The 16,614-nt window shown below is 37.7% G+C and overlaps 1 protein-coding gene across 1 annotated transcript in view; it reads right to left on the bottom strand.

Moving 5' to 3' along the window:
- LOC138326092 (tetraspanin-18B-like) overlaps positions 1 to 16,614 on the bottom strand; it is a 70,305-nt gene that overhangs the window by 41,279 nt on the left and 12,412 nt on the right. Inside the window, exon 3 of the mRNA XM_069272232.1 lies at positions 1,108 to 1,248. Coding sequence (XP_069128333.1) covers positions 1,108 to 1,248 — 141 coding nt within the window. The remainder of the gene's footprint in view (positions 1 to 1,107; positions 1,249 to 16,614) is intronic.

Genomic DNA, 16,614 nt, shown 5'->3' with positions numbered 1-16,614 from the left:
TACATATTAAGAGCGATATTGGAATTAGAGAAATTAACACTCCTAATGATTATTTAATAGAGGCGACCTACAAAAATGTATATATATTCTGGAAATCGTCTCTCTCTAATGGATATGTACTTATCTCTGATATAATTTATGAAAAATCTCCGATTAACAGATGTTCATGTTAACCTCGAACTCAATAGAAGTACACATGTCCTATTAATATCGAGAAAGTTAAGAGAAGTGTCACTTTAAACTTTCACAACTGATATCGGAACGCGTGCCATGGTCCGATTTAATTACGTTTTAAAAGTTGTGGTTAACAAATAGATATTAGTAATATACTTTCTTAATAATTACTGAAAGCACGGAGACTATCAGTAATATCTCGACATCACCCCCGGAAGTACGTATTATGTAGGAATACACCAGAATAAGAAGCTAGGCTTGTTTGTTTGTTTTACTTTCTACTAACAACAAGGCTTAGGTACTGTGAGTTATGTCATCAAATACCATAACATTATCATACAGAATGTTCCACTGCTTATGATTTACCAAAGTGTCGATAGACTGATAAATCAGAAAGTTTGTATATTCTGTCTTTATCTAGTACCACACACGGAATCATATTTCAGCATGTAGCTGCAGGTGTTCACGTATTAGCGAGACTATAATGGTCTTAACGAAGACGAATGGGGGTATAATCTGTTGAGTGAAGCCTACAAACTCCGATAGTTCAGTATAGATAGGATTCATGTGGTTATTAGAGTGAGTTAATAGGATTTATACAAGGATTTATGACATAAACCCAACAGTTTTTATCGGTTTTAATGAGACATCATAATTTCTGATATTTGAAAGTAATTATTGAAACAGATATCGGATACGAGAAGGTTTAAAGGAATACATTCTTGGATGTGCTAATGTTACATATTTTGACTGTAAAATCATCTTTTTATCATAAAATGAAATATTAGATGTCTATGTAAAGGCTTTCATTCCATCACTCTCCTAGCTACCTAATGTGTTTTACTTGTTCTAATGACAACTACGGTACTAGCACCTTGAACACCTTTAATTGATAAAATACACGTACATGTGTCCTTGATATAATATACGTACATGTGTTCCATTACCCATGATGTCCATTTCAGAATGATGCGCATGTCTGATGCTCCGCGACGTGTCTTGGTATCGGCCTCGATGTGGCTCCCGATAATAAGGCGGTTCGTCCGATGGTTGTTTAGAAGCGGTGCTGTCACCCTGTCAAAAATAACACATCATGAATCTCAAATCGAAATCCTTTGGAAAAGTACGGCAAATCTATTTGGGAACATCGGTAAATACAAGACTGAGACCAGGCGTTTTGGAAGATAACACCTACTATACAAACCTGGATCAAGTCTTGGTCAAACATTTGACAAATTTGGGTCAAATCCGTGTCAAAAGGTTAATTTTAGATTAAATCTGAACGAGACCTGCATGTAGGTCAAGCCTCGGACATTTAGACCAATCTGAGTCAAATCTAGGTCAGATTTGGATGAAACATAGGGGAATTATACCAAACATTTTTTTCTCTTCAATAAAATATGTTCCGGAGATATCATCCGTATTAAAAAGAGCAGTCGATTTTCGAAATTTTTGTGAATAACTGAATGTATATATCACAATTGGTCATGGCTCTTAGAACAGCTCTACAACATGACCGGATTATATAACAATAATATTTACATAAATATGAGTAGTTAATTATAAGTTCATCAGATCATATACATCAAAAACATTCCAACAATTCTTACATGTTTTTACATATTGTTTTAATTAGAGAATTACAGTGCTCTGAAAGTGTCACTCAAACATCTACATGTTACAATGGTATCACATCAAACCAGCGCTAACACTAGCACCGATAAAATGTGTTCATAGCGCAACATTGAAATAAATTATACTGAATTATATCCAGATGATATGATAAATAGAAATCTGTATTTCCGTTTTTGACAGACGTGCTATATTTCAATTATCTTACAAACAGTCAGTTGTGATAAAACCATCGAATCACATGCAGTAATCGCACCATTCCAACATGTTCACAGTGATAGGTTTATGTGAGGGCCTTAGGGGACGTATCCCGTCATTTAAATGTAGACGGACGCTGCGAACGTTCAGAACAATCAGTGCAGTTTAGAGATCATCTCTAGCAATTAATAATCTCCTATGACAGGTAAATTCGATAGAATTACGTGGTTATATTCCATTAGATATTCTGTGCTATCTCAGTGGTTGGTAGTAAAACTGACAACTGTAGAGAAAAGTGGATTGGTATAACTACAAACTGACAACTGTAGAGAAAAGTGGATTGGTATAACTACAAACTGACAACTGTATAGAACGGTGGATTGGTATAACTACAAACTGACAACTGTAGAGAAAAGTGGATCGGTATAACTACAAACTGACAACTGTATAGAAAAGTGGATTGGTATAACTACAAACTGACAACTGTAGAGAAAAGTGGGTTGGTATAACTACAAACTGGCAACTGTAGGGAAAAGTGTACTGGTACATGTATAACTACAAACTGACAACTGTAGAGAAAAGTGGATTGGTACATGTATAACTACAAATTGTCAACTGTAGAGAAAAGTGGATTGGTATAACTACAAACTGACAACTCTAGAGTAAAGTGGATTGGTATAACTACAAACTGACAACTGTAGGGAAAAGTGGATTGGTAGAACTACAAACTGACAACTGTAGGGAAAAGTGGATTGGTAGAACTACAAACTGACAACTGTATAGAAAAGTGGATTGGTATAACTACAAACTGACAACTGTAGAGAAAAGTGGATTGGTATAACTACAAACTGACAACTGTAGAGAAAAGTGGATTCAGACACATTTAATACCGGTTACGTAATCAATAGAACCACGTCAGAAATGAAACTCGTTTAAGTTAGGTCTAAATAATATAACTCTGCGGCCCATATAGCATGATCGTAAAAGGCGACTAAATTTAGGATATTATCTTTTCTCTTCTTCCTTGCTGACTTTATCTTTCCTAATGCCTCCCTTTGCACCGCATCACTTTTGGCCTTGAGTTGAGCGTTCGCCCCTGCGAGGAAGGCTCTGGGTTCTGTCCCCTGGCCGAGACACACCAAAGTCTATAAAAGTGGTAGTTTCTGCTCCTGCTTAGCGCTAAGCATACAGGGAGCGGGATGACTGGTTCGCCCGTTGTCAGTATAATGTGACCGGGTGGGGTATGTTGCTTGGTGTCTTCGGCGGCATGCTTCAGTGATATAGCACTATAAAAAGGGCTACAGTTCCACTATACAAGAAGACACTACATGAATATACCACAGTCTCCCAAAACACGCATCCTCGCACAACATACACGCAACCAACGGCATACATGGGAGGCCGTCCTTACATGACCATAGCTGTTAATAGGACGTTAATTAATCAAACAAACAAACACATGTACTCAGCTTAACGTTGTAAGTTAGGTCTAAACAATATCACTGTTGAGTCAGGTGCTCAGCTTAATAACGTTTTAAAGTTAGGTCCAAACAATATCACTGTTGAGTCAGGTGCTCAGCTGAACGTTTTAAGTTAGGTATAAACAATATAACTGGTGATTCATGTGCTCAGCTTAATAACGTTTTATAACGTTTTAAGTTAGGTCTAAACAATATCACTGTTGAGTTAGGTGCTCAACTGAACGTTTTAAGTTAGGTATAAACAATATAACTGGTGATTCATGTGCTCAGCTTAATAACGTTTTATAACGTTTTAAGTTAGGTCTAAACAATATCACTGTTGAGTTAGGTGCTCAACTTAACTTTTGAGTTGCGTCTAAACAATATAACCAGTTATTTATGTGCTTAGGGTAACGTTTTAAGTTAGGTCTAAAAAATATAACTGGTAATCTAACAAAACCAATATTTAAAGTTTCAAAAGTACATGAACGAAACAATACATTGTTATCTTTTGTAATAAAAGGAAAATCATTTTCATTATTTCCATGTTGAAAAATTTTTGACAAATTTCCTAGACACTGTATTATAAATTTTTAGTTTAAATGAAATAAATATTCATGCGGAATTTGTCGGATGCAGTCTTAGTTAGAGGAAATAATATGTAATTTCGTTGTACACCCACCCACACGTAAATACAACGTGATCATTCAGAGTAGGTTATATCAACATGGCGCATTGCAGCAAGACATCTTACTTTTAATATTAACAATAGCGAGTTAATAGGACGCCAAAGAAAGTTGAATGATGTTCGCTGGTAAACTTGGCAGTATACCTAACGATTAACCTCTGTTGAATGATGTATACGTATCACTATTAACGCATTCTGCGTGATCAGTAACTCAAGGCATTAATTCACAGTTTTGTTTTATTTCCTTCAAACATCAAGGGAAACTTTTGATTTGGCTTCTGGTGACCATGGACAAATATGAATGAATTTACTTTATATATAATACATCCGGTATAACAAGAACAAAAGGACTTACGGTACAGAGAAAAAAGTAGGTGTTACATCTTGAATGTGGGTGATAATAGCCATTACAATTAACACATCATCGAGTGATTTTAAAGAAGTTTTCTTTATGCATTGCTGTAAAAGTTATGTATTAATGTTTATTTCCACAAGCTACACAAGGTTTTATTATGTAAATATAACTCTATATATAATCACTAATTTATTTTACATTGAGGATTGGAGTCTGCATTTGCTAAATGGATTGCCATGACCAGAACATCAGACAGCGATGTCATTCACTTGGCATGGCTTCAACACAAACGTAAAAGTCTGAAAGTATTATGTCTATTTATACTTCTCGCCTAGTAAGATTGCATGTGTGAGACCTTAAAATAAATGTTGGGTGTTATCTGGAATCCTCTAGATGGCTCTGTTTGAATATGGCCAGGAAATACCCTCTTACGAAGGATGGTGTTGGGGAGGGTTTTATAAGGTCGTGTTAGCATGAATTGTTAGATTACCGTTAAACTCAGTTGTTGATTACTTTTGTATTACGTCCTGATGTCAGTGGTCAGGCGGTGTTCTACTTTGCCTAGTCAGTATATTCAGTACATTTCAATGATAGAGCAATATAATGTTGACATCACAACCGCCCTATCCCAAGGAGACAAGCACTATCAGACCTCGGACTCTGTTCTAAGGTACAATGGTAAACGCCGCATTCGATATAAAGGAATGCACTGGATGAACGATTTAGTGTAAAACTAGGCACGGCATTTATCCTAAACGAACATTTATTTATCAGACTTGATATTTTCTCTATATTTACTGTCTTATTCATAAATATAGAATGAGAATGGATATCAAACGTTGAGTTATTCAATCATTAACAATCACAATATATATCATAGGTGGAAGATAAACAAACAACAAGTTCTAATTTCTGTCGGCGTAATGCTTTTATGTCAAAGAAAACACTCAGTCGATTTGCTGCCGTTTCCACGAAAGGTTAATCTAAACACTAGGAAAGCACGACAAGGAGACTACCATTTGAAAAGGATATTCAATACCTACACACAATCCTTATGGGGAGGGTTGAAGGCGTAGTCTAAAAACCGGATATGTTAACCGGACGTGGAGTCCGGAAATGGCCCGGAACATTTTGGGAAGGTTATTCCAAGTATGACAATGCTGCCCGACCAGCTAATGGAAGCTTTTTAAGTTCACATTGATTTGGAACTAGCAAATTGGTTTTGTGGAAGAAAACCTTAAAATGTCAATAACGACTGATCATGAACTAGCCAGTTTATCGCAGAGGTTGTATGGAGCTAATGGAAGAGCCAGGGCGAACAGATTCCGATAGAGTTATATTATAGTCGCAATTGTCAGGCTTTAATTATTCTCGCTAACTTAAAAAATACAGGACAAGTGAGATTGTCAATAACGAGGGGTTTATTGTTTAATACTTGTGTAAAGTGTTCTGTAACAGCGTGCTGAACGCAGCAGAAGATTTTGTGAGAAGGACGTAAATGTTTAAAATTACCATTCTGGTTGTAACTAATTGTGTATGATGGCTAAGAGGAATGTTTCATTTACACAAGGAATGGCCGAATACAAATACATTTTGTTCATTTTGTGACTTCATCGATAGTTGAAGATTTATGATCATTTTAATACTTTCATGAAATTTTATTATTGTTGAAACATTTATAACTTATTAATCTTCATGCACCAGGACATAAGTTTGTTATGAAATCAGACTGAAATTAAAGGCGCTTCAGGCTACAGCATATAGAGAGGCTGCCTCAGGATTACATGAGGAATTTAATGAAAGAAAACGAAGGATGCGATACTGTCCCACAAACACTCCATATCTATACTGGGATTACTAAAGTAAATGTTAATATGTAACTAAATAGTTCATATTTATTCATAGAGAACCTATCGCTGTATCATATGTAAAATCTACATTATTATAATTTGTACTTGTACGTCCCGTGTCGTCATTTCCGCTCCTGCCTCCACTTTCTCACCACAATATAGCTACTTGAGGAGAACTTAATGACTGAGCCTACTTGACCTTTGGTCCACTTTCACAATCTTATGATACAGGGAAGTTTGTTTGAGATCCCCAGTCCAATTTTACGCCTAATTGGCTGTGTATCTTCTTATTGCATGCCAGTCAGACAGACACGTTCGTCCACGTGTTGGCAGGTTTGGTACATGTACTATGCCAGCAAAAATAGTCAAGGACATTAACTTAGCTTCCATTTGGTGAACAGTAAAGTGTTCAACAACTTTGTTCAATTGGAGCATGACTTGTGGGTAGAAAATAATATAAAATGTTACTACCATAAATCATCATTTAAGAATTTCAAGGTAGAGAATGCTGAAGGTTTCTGACAGAAACTATCTTCACTAGTTCGGTCATCATTACAGGTATTTGTCATCATACGAGTATATTTCGCGCTGCAAATCATAATGTCAGCAGTCTGATCGTGACGTAATTCTATATTGTTTGGTGACGTCACACACGTCAAAATTGTCCAATATCGAGTGCCCGGCAACCATTGAAGAAAAACCTCTGTATCCACGAATCCTTGATCCATCACAGACTAATTGGGAATAATTGGAAAAAGACATCTTAACCATTACTTTATGTGACTATAATTAGGCGAGTTTTATACGGGGGATTAGCGAATTCTGTAGGCATCGATAACTCCGAATCGTTCAAGCATTTAATTGAATAAGATGTAATGCTAGTGAAACCCTTTTGATTTGTTGCAGTCGTTTAGGCGATTCACGGCCATATCTGAACTCTTGGTCAGAAATATACAGACATCACTCATCATTAACACTACAGTTCATGGTAAGTACGTGATTCTTACTATTCGCGTATCTTGGTAGAACATCCATAAGTCAGAACAGAAAGATACCAAGCTGTAGCTATAGTAAACAGGAGGCTTGGTAGAACATCCATAAGTCAGCACAGAGAGATACCAAGCTATAGCTATAGGAAACAGTAGGCTTGGTAGAACATCAACAAGACAGTAGAGAGAGAGATACCAAGCTATATCTATAGTAAACAGGAGGCTTGGTAGAACATCAAGTCAGAACAGAGAGATACCAAGCTATAGCTATAGGAAACAGTAGGCTTGGTAGAACATCCATAAGTCAGAACAGAGAGATACCAAGCTATATCTATAGGAAACAGTAGGCTTGGTAGAACATCCATAAATCAGAAAAGAAAGATACCAAGCTATAGCTATAGGAAACAGTAGGCTTGGTAGAACATCAACAAGGCGGCACAGAGATATACCAAGCTATATCTATAGGAAAAAGGAGGCTTGGTAGAACATTCATAAGTCAGCACAGAGATATACCAAGCTATATCTATAGGAAACAGGAGGCTTGGTAGAACATCCACAAGGCAGCACAGAGATATACCAAGCTATATCTATAGGAAACAGTAGGCTTGGTAGAACATCAACAAGGCGGCACAGAGATATACCAAGCTATATCTATAGGAAACAGGAGGCTTGGTAGAACATCAACAAGGCAGCACAGAGATATACCAAGCTATAGCTATAGGAAACAGGAGGCTTGGTAGAACATTCATAAGTCAGGACAGAGAGATACCAAGCTATATATCAAAGCACAGAGGCGAGAACCATAACAGAAACAGAAGATATACAAGCTATACTATAGGAAACAGTAGGCTTGGTAGAACATCAACAAGGCGGCACAGAGATATACCAAGCTATATCTATAGGAAACAGGAGGCTTGGTAGAACATCAACAAGGCAGCACAGAGAGATACCAAGCTATATCTATAGGAAACAGGAGGCTTGGTAGAACATCATAATCAAGGCGCACAGAGGTAGATACCAAGCTATAGCTATAGGAACAGAGGCTTGGTAGAACATCCATAAGTCAGGACAGAGAGATACCAAGCTATAGCTATAGGAAACAGTAGGCTTGGTAGAACATCCATAAGTCAGACAGAGAGATACCAAGCTATACTATAGGAAACAGAGGCTTGGTAGAACATCAAAACAGAAGAGAGAGAACCAAGCTATATCTATAGGAAACAGAGGCTTGGTAGAACATCACAAGCGACAGAGAATACCACTATACATGGAAACAGAGCTGGTAGAACATCCATAATCAGACAGAGAGATACCAAGCTATATCTATAGGAAACAGAGGCTTGGTAGAACATCAACAAGGCAGGACAGAGAGATACCAAGCTATATCTATAGGAAACAGGAGGCTTGGTAGAACATCAACAAGCAGCACAGAGAATACCAAGCTATATCTATAGGAAACAGTAGGCTTGGTAGAACATCAACAAGGCAGGCACAGAGAATACCAAGCTATATCTATAGGAAACAGAGGCTTGGTAGAACATCAAAAGCAGACAGAGAGATACCAAGCTATATCTATAGGAAACAGAGGCTTGGTAGAACATCAAAGCGAAGAATACCAAGCTTACTATAGGAACAGAGCTGGTAGAACATAACAAGCAGAGAGATACCAAGCTATATCTATAGGAAACAGGAGGCTTGGTAGAACATCAACAAGGCAGCACAGAGAGAGATACCAAGCTATATCTATAGGAAACAGGAGGCTTGGTAGAACATCAACAAGGCAGCACAGAGAGATACCAAGCTATATCTATAGGAAACAGGAGGCTTGGTAGAACATCCATAAGTCAGTACAGAGAGAGAGATACCAAGCTATTGCTATAGGGAACAGGAGGCTTGGTAGAACATCGACAAGGCAGTAGAGAGAGATACCAAGCTATATCTACAGGGAACAGGAGGCTTGGTAGAACATTAACAAGGCAGCACAGAGAGTGATACCAAGCTATAGCTATAGGGAACAGTAGGCTTGGTAGAACATCAACAAGACAGTAGAGAGAGAGATACCAAGCTATATCTATAGCAAACAGGAGGCTTGGTAGAACATCCATAAGTCAGCACAGAGAGATACCAAGCTATATCTATAGGAAACAGGAGGCTTGGTAGAACATCAACAAGGCAGTAGAGAGAGATATACCAAGCTATATCTATAGGAAACAGGAGGCTTGGTAGAACATCAACAAGGCAGCACAGAGAGATACCAAGCTATATCTATAGGAAAACAGTAGGCTTGGTAGAACATCAAAAGTCAGAGAGAGATATCCAAGCTATATCTATAGGAAACAGGAGGCTTGGTAGAACATCAACAAGGCAGTAGAGAGAGATACCAAGCTATAGCTATAGGAAACAGGAGGCTTGGTAGAACATCAATAAGTCAGAACAGAGAGATACCAAGCTATATCTATAGGAAACAGGAGGCTTGGTAAACATCAACAAGCAAGAGAGAGATAACCAAGCTATAGCTATAGGAAACAGGAGGCTTGGTAGAACATCAACAAGCAGTAGAGAGAGATACCAAGCTATAGCTATAGGAAACAGGAGGCTTGGTAGAACATCAACAAGGCAGTAGAGAGAGATACCAAGCTATAGCTATAGGAAACAGGAGGCTTGGTAGAACATCCATAAGTCAGAACAGAGAGATACCAAGCTATATCTATAGGAAACAGGAGGCTTGGTAGAACATCAACAAGGCAGCACAGAGAGATACCAAGCTATATCTATAGGAAACAGGAGGCTTGGTAGAACATCAACAAGGCAGTAGAGAGAGATACCAAGCTATAGCTATAGGAAACAGGAGGCTTGGTAGAACATCAACAAGGCAGCACAGAGAGATACCAAGCTATATCTATAGGAAACAGGAGGCTTGGTAGAACATCAATAAGTCAGAACAGAGAGATACCAAGCTATATCTATAGGAAACAGTAGGCTTGGTAGAACATCAACAAGGCAGTAGAGAGAGATACCAAGCTATAGCTATAGGAAACAGGAGGCTTGGTAGAACATCAACAAGGCAGTAGAGAGAGATACCAAGCTATATCTATAGGGAACAGGAGGCTTGGTAGAACATTAACAAGGCAGCACAGAGAGTGATACCAAGCTATATCTATAGGGAACAGGAGGCTTGGTAGAACATCAATAAGTCAGAACAGAGAGATACCAAGCTATATCTATAGGGAACAGGAGGCTTGGTAGAACATTAACAAGGCAGCACAGAGAGATACCAAGCTATAGCTATAGGGAACAGGAGGCTTGGTAGAACATCAACAAGTCAGTACAGAGAGATACCAAGCTATAGCTATAGGAAACAGGAGGCTTGGTAGAACATCCATAAGTCAGAACAGAGAGATACCAAGCTATATCTATAGGAAACAGGAGGCTTGGTAGAACATCAACAAGCAGTAGAGAGAGATACCAAGCTATAGCTATAGGAAACAGGAGGCTTGGTAGAATACCAATAAGGCAGAGCAGAGAGATACCAAGCTATATCTATAGGAAACAGGAGGCTTGGTAGAACATCAACAAGGCAGTAGAGAGAGATACCAAGCTGTGGCTATAGCAAACAGGAGGCTTGGTAGAACATCAACAAGGCAGTAGAGAGAGATACCAAGCTATAGCTATAGGGAACAGGAGGCTTGGTAGAACATCAACAAGGCAGTAGAGAGAGATACCAAGCTGTAGCTATAGCAAACAGGAGGCTTGGTAGAACATCCATAAGTCAGAACAAGAGATACCAAGCTATATATACTATAGGAACAGTAGGCTTGGTAGAACATCAGTCAGAACAGAGAGAACCAAGCTATACATAGGAACAGAGGCTTGGTAGAACATCACAAGCAGCACAGAGGATACCAACTATTGCTATAGGAACATGAGGCTTGGTAAATCAAAGCAACAGAGAGATACCAAGCTATATTATAGGAAACAGAGGCTTGGTAGAACATCAACAAGGCAGTAGAGAGAGATACCAAGCTATAGCTATAGGGAAACAGGAGGCTTGGTAGAACATCAAAGTCAGAACAGAGAGATACCAAGCTATATCTATAGGGAACAGGAGGCTTGGTAGAACATAACAAGGCAACAAGAGTATACCAACTATAGCTATAGGGAACAGAGGCTTGGTAGAAGATCATAAGTCAACACAGAGATATACCAAGCTTAGATAGGAACAGAGGCTTGGTAGAACATCCATAAGTCACAGAGAGATATCCAAGCTATAGCTATAGGGAACAGGAGGCTTGTGCATATAAGTCAGACAGAGGATACCATAAATGACAAAGGCTTGTAGAACATAAAGATACAGAGAGATACCAAGCTATATCTATAGGAAACAGTAGGCTTGGTAGAACATCAATAAGTCAGAACAGAGAGAACCAAGCTATATCATAGGAAACAGGAGGCTTGGTAGAACATTCATAAGTCAGAACAGAGAGATACCAAGCTATATCTATAGGGAACAGGAGGCTTGGTAGAACATTAACAAGGCAGCACAGAGAGTGATACCAAACTATTGCTATAGGGAACATGAGGCTTGGTAGAAGATTCATAAGTCAACACAGAGATATACCAAGCTATAGTTATAGGGAACAGCAGGCTTGGTAGAACACCAACAAAGTAGCACAGAGAGATACCAAGCTATAGCTATAGGGAACAGGAGGCTTGGTAGAACATCCATAAATCAAAATAGAAAGATACATGTACCAAGCTATAGCTATAGGGAACAGGAGGCTTGGTAGAACATCCATAAGTCAACACAGAGATATAGGGAACAGGAGGCTTGGTAGAACATCCATAAGTCAACACAGAGATATACCAAGCTATAGCTATAGGGAACAGGAGGCTTGGTAGAACAGCAACAAGACAGTAGAGAGAGATACCAAGCTATAGCTATAGAAAACATTAGGCTTGGCAGAACATCAAAAAGGCAGCACAAATAGATACCAAGCTATAGGGACTATATGGTCAAATCTCGTCAAAGATCTCCCTTCTGAGCCCCGTGCCATTGTCCCAAGAAGTCGAACCTAATTCGTTTATATAAAATATGATTGTCCTTCCCCAATGATGTTTCACACCAAATATTGATGCAATCCCGTCACGGGTTAAGAAGGAGTAGGATTTCAAAGCATCATGTCATCAAAGTTCCCACTTCTGAGCCCCGCCCCTCTGTCCCCAGTAGTTGGATTTAACTCGTTTATATAAAATATAATTGTCATTTCCGAATGATGTTCCACACCAAATATGGATGAAATCTACTGAAGGATTAAGGTGGAGTAGGATTTTAAATATAAAATTAAGAAAATTATCACTTTTAGATCAAAACCCCTCAGCCCCTAGGGGTTGGACCAGGCTTATTTACATAAATTTGGATTGTCCTTTGCCAATGATGTTTCACACCAAATATGGATGAAATACATCCAAGGATTAAGGAGGAGTAGGATCTTAAAGCTAAAATTAGGAAATTTTCCCCTTTTGGGGCCCCACCCCTCAGCCCCTAGAGGTCGGAGCAGGCTCATTTATATAAAATATGATTTCCCTTTCCAAACAATGTTTTAAAATAAATTTGGTTGTCATCCATCAAAGGATGAAGGAGGAGTAGGATTTTAAAGCTAAAATTAGGAAATTTTCCCCTTTTGGGGCCCCACCCCTCAGCCCCTAGAGGTCGGAGCAGGCTCATTTATATAAAATATGATTTCCCTTTCCAAACAATGTTTTAAAATAAATTTGGTTGTCATCCATCAAAGGATGAAGGAGGAGTAGGATTTTAAAGCTAAAATAAGAAAATTGTGTCGGACCTCACTCGTTCATATAAAATATGATTGTCCTTCCCCAATAACGTTTCACACTGAATATGGATGCAATCCATTCAAGGGTTAAGGAGGAGTAGGTTTTTGTATAAATAGTCTTACGCACGATGCACTACGCATGGCGCACGGCGGATGGCGCACGACGACGGACGAATCACGATGACAATAGGTCATCCTGACCGAAGGATCATTCTAAACCTAAAATGCTTTGATAAACAACAAAACGCTATATAGATATAGCACATGTTTCCTTGGGAATACCAATGGACTGTTAACAGTACCTACAAGGCGTCCGCTAATCACAACTCCATTCAATTAGAGTAATTTAACCTTGACCTTATTAAGTTAAGGTCAACTGATCTCGTCCAATTTCACATATATCTATATAGTTTAATCAGCATGACCTTAAGAGTAATGCGTACTTACAAATACTTTGATTAAAGGAATTTCAGGCTTGGACAATCTAGCAAATCGAACTTAAAGAATTGCAGACGGCTTTTAATAATGGTAATGGATTGGCCTTTGTCAATTCGCAAGGACATTTCACAGTATTGTGCCACTGTAAATAACTAAGATTAAGGAACAAAAATCAAGTAATAGTGTTGAAACCGTGTTACCACTGTGTCATATCTCGGAAGTTTTAGGTAATAACAGGAGACTGGGGAGGGAGATGGGGTGTCCAGTCGTTGACCAGTGTCCACAGTTTGGACTCTTGGACGTGTGTAATTGTATTGTCGTGATTGAAGAAGTGCTTCGGTAGCACCACTCCGCCAAGCTACGATTGATTGGCTGGCCAGGATCCATTTACAAATGTCACCGAAGGTTAAACTAGCTCTCGAGTACTTATTACTTCTGTAAATAACTGTGTGAGACGGCGCAATGGATGGATCGGCGAGGCCACAATCGGACAGCGTTCAGTGTCGGGACAAACTGCCAACAAATGAAGATTTATCTCTATTTTCATAGACTCTTTGATAATATCAGAGATCGGCTTTTCCTAAACTTTTATAGAATAAAATGTAACAAATTTACATACATCTTATTGATATTTGTACATGATTCAATAAACTTTGTACCCATTTTTGCATATGCAGAAATTTAACGTACGCAGGAATTTTGGACGTTCGCCAGAGACAATGGCGTTGAGGTATAGAAGTGAGATCAGCTTGGGGATGTAAACGTCTATCTAAAAAGTTGTTTCTTTGTTAAAATACATTTTTTAATTCGACAACAGAATTGATATTTTCGTCGTGTGTACTAACAATGGTGGTGTTTAAGAATAGCGAAGTAAAGAGACATTAAAGATAAACTGACTAATTGACGTTATCATTCTAGTTGCATCAAAGAGATATCAACCGTGGGGATGGGGTTGTGTTAATCCAAGTATAAGGCATTACGCATTCACGTAGAAACATGGACAGCATTAACACACTTCAACGGTATCTCTCGGATCCTTCTATGCTTATGACTTTTTTTTTTAAAAATATGAACAAAATAAGGTAATCTATTTCTGTCATGAACCGTTCAAATTCATTGGATATAAAATGCAATTATTATATGAGTAATTTACAACTTTTAAGGTAAAATGGTTTCAGAACACCAAACCACTCTAAAATCTTGATTCGTGTGTTTTTTTGAAAGCTGATCGGAAAGTCTAATGTTGAGTAAAGAATTTGTTTTTGAAATACTTATTTTGACAACGAAAAGGAAAAAAATGACCACATCAACTGATATGTATTCGCCTAAAATTCAATACTGAATACTCAATACTGAATAGGACGGATTGACGTTTTTCAACGTTACATTTATTTCAAAATGCAAGTGATGAAGATCAATGACAGCAAACACTAGCACTTGTGGTGAGTCTGTAAAAGTGTGCCAGGTGTGAGCATTGTGACGTAGGTGAAGGTAAAGGAGGTATCGAAAAGATGGGAGGGTTCACGTACTATCGTGATACCCAGTCTTTTGTCTGGCAGATCAAAAACAAAACATGAATAAGTAATCTTACAACGGACATCCTTCAACAACAGCGTGCAGATTAACATTGTTTAGAAAACCAACGATCCACGTGTAAAAACAATAAAACTTCGAACTGAATAGACAACATGGCATACTTCAAACGATCAACACCAGAACGATGATTACACCTTAAACGTGTTGTGTGTGTCACTTAGACATATTTGTTGATATTTTCTATCCATAATAAAAACCAAAAACAATTACTTAGGAATTACCTTGAATACATATTTTATGTTATGGATATATAACACATAAGTCCGAGTATTCTGTAAATAAATATGATAATACACTAAGATTTGAAGCACTCTTTTCTCTCAGAAATTATTACGCTGTCATATCAACCAATCAAATGCCACGTTATAAAAGGCGACGTCATTTGTCATTTTCGACGTTATGGGATAACATATGAAAATGCTTAATACAAGCAAAATTAAATTTCAGATATTATTCATTCACAAACTATGTCTGCTTTAGAAAAGAAGAACACTTATTCCTATGTAAAAACAAAATACATCGTATTAAACATTCCATGACTTAACTTTCGAAAGTCCATACATTGATAAGAAACTGTACACGCAACTTCGAAAAGTGATTTCTAATTACATATCTAGATAACCCTCAAATAAATCAGAAATTAGTTATATCGAAATAATGTAAATATGACGAAATATTTTCTCGTAGAAATAAGGTAAATATGAAATCACTTTATGAAAAATAATGTAAATAAGAAGAAATACTCTTATGTCAAAGTTGCTTGTTCAGAGGTCCTTATACGATCAGAACACTCAGAGTACTTTACATCGTAATAGAGAGGGGTATTGTAAGTACACTGACATATCTAAGGGAAAGTAATTGGAAATTAAGATAAAACTTCACAAGCGCATATACAACTAATTTGATCCATATTTAAAACTGCCAGACCTTACAGTCACGCCCATACTAATAAAATACTAATGACTTAGGTATAATTAAAAAAAACAAGTCTAACACGGTCATACGATAATGAACAACGGGGTTCACATATACAGACGAAAGCCTTTTGACGAACAAATATATTGAACAGTGTTTCAAAGATATCGCTTTAGTTGTCGATATCTAAAAACACCCAACCAATCTGAAAAAAATCAATGTTGCTACTCTGTCTTAAGTTTTATGTCAACATTTGAGATGTATAAATTAGAATTTCCCCTGGGTTTTAATTACAGTTTCACAAATGAATATGTTTTAAAAGCCGCCTATATCTTCAAACAATTTACTTCCGGCTATTTGAAAGCTAAATGTAGCGCTTATTTCAATAGTGTGACACGCTGTTTTTACAAAAGCACTTTAACTGATGTTTACATAAAACGCTTCCCTTGTAACATCATGATAAAATCTGAGGAAAGGTTCATGTT

Source organism: Argopecten irradians, chromosome 6 (assembly GCF_041381155.1).
Source record: "Argopecten irradians isolate NY chromosome 6, Ai_NY, whole genome shotgun sequence".
Lineage (NCBI taxonomy): Eukaryota > Metazoa > Mollusca > Bivalvia > Pectinida > Pectinidae > Argopecten > Argopecten irradians.
Note: the sequence above shows the minus strand (reverse complement) of the source record. Positions and strands in the feature narration are given on the sequence as shown.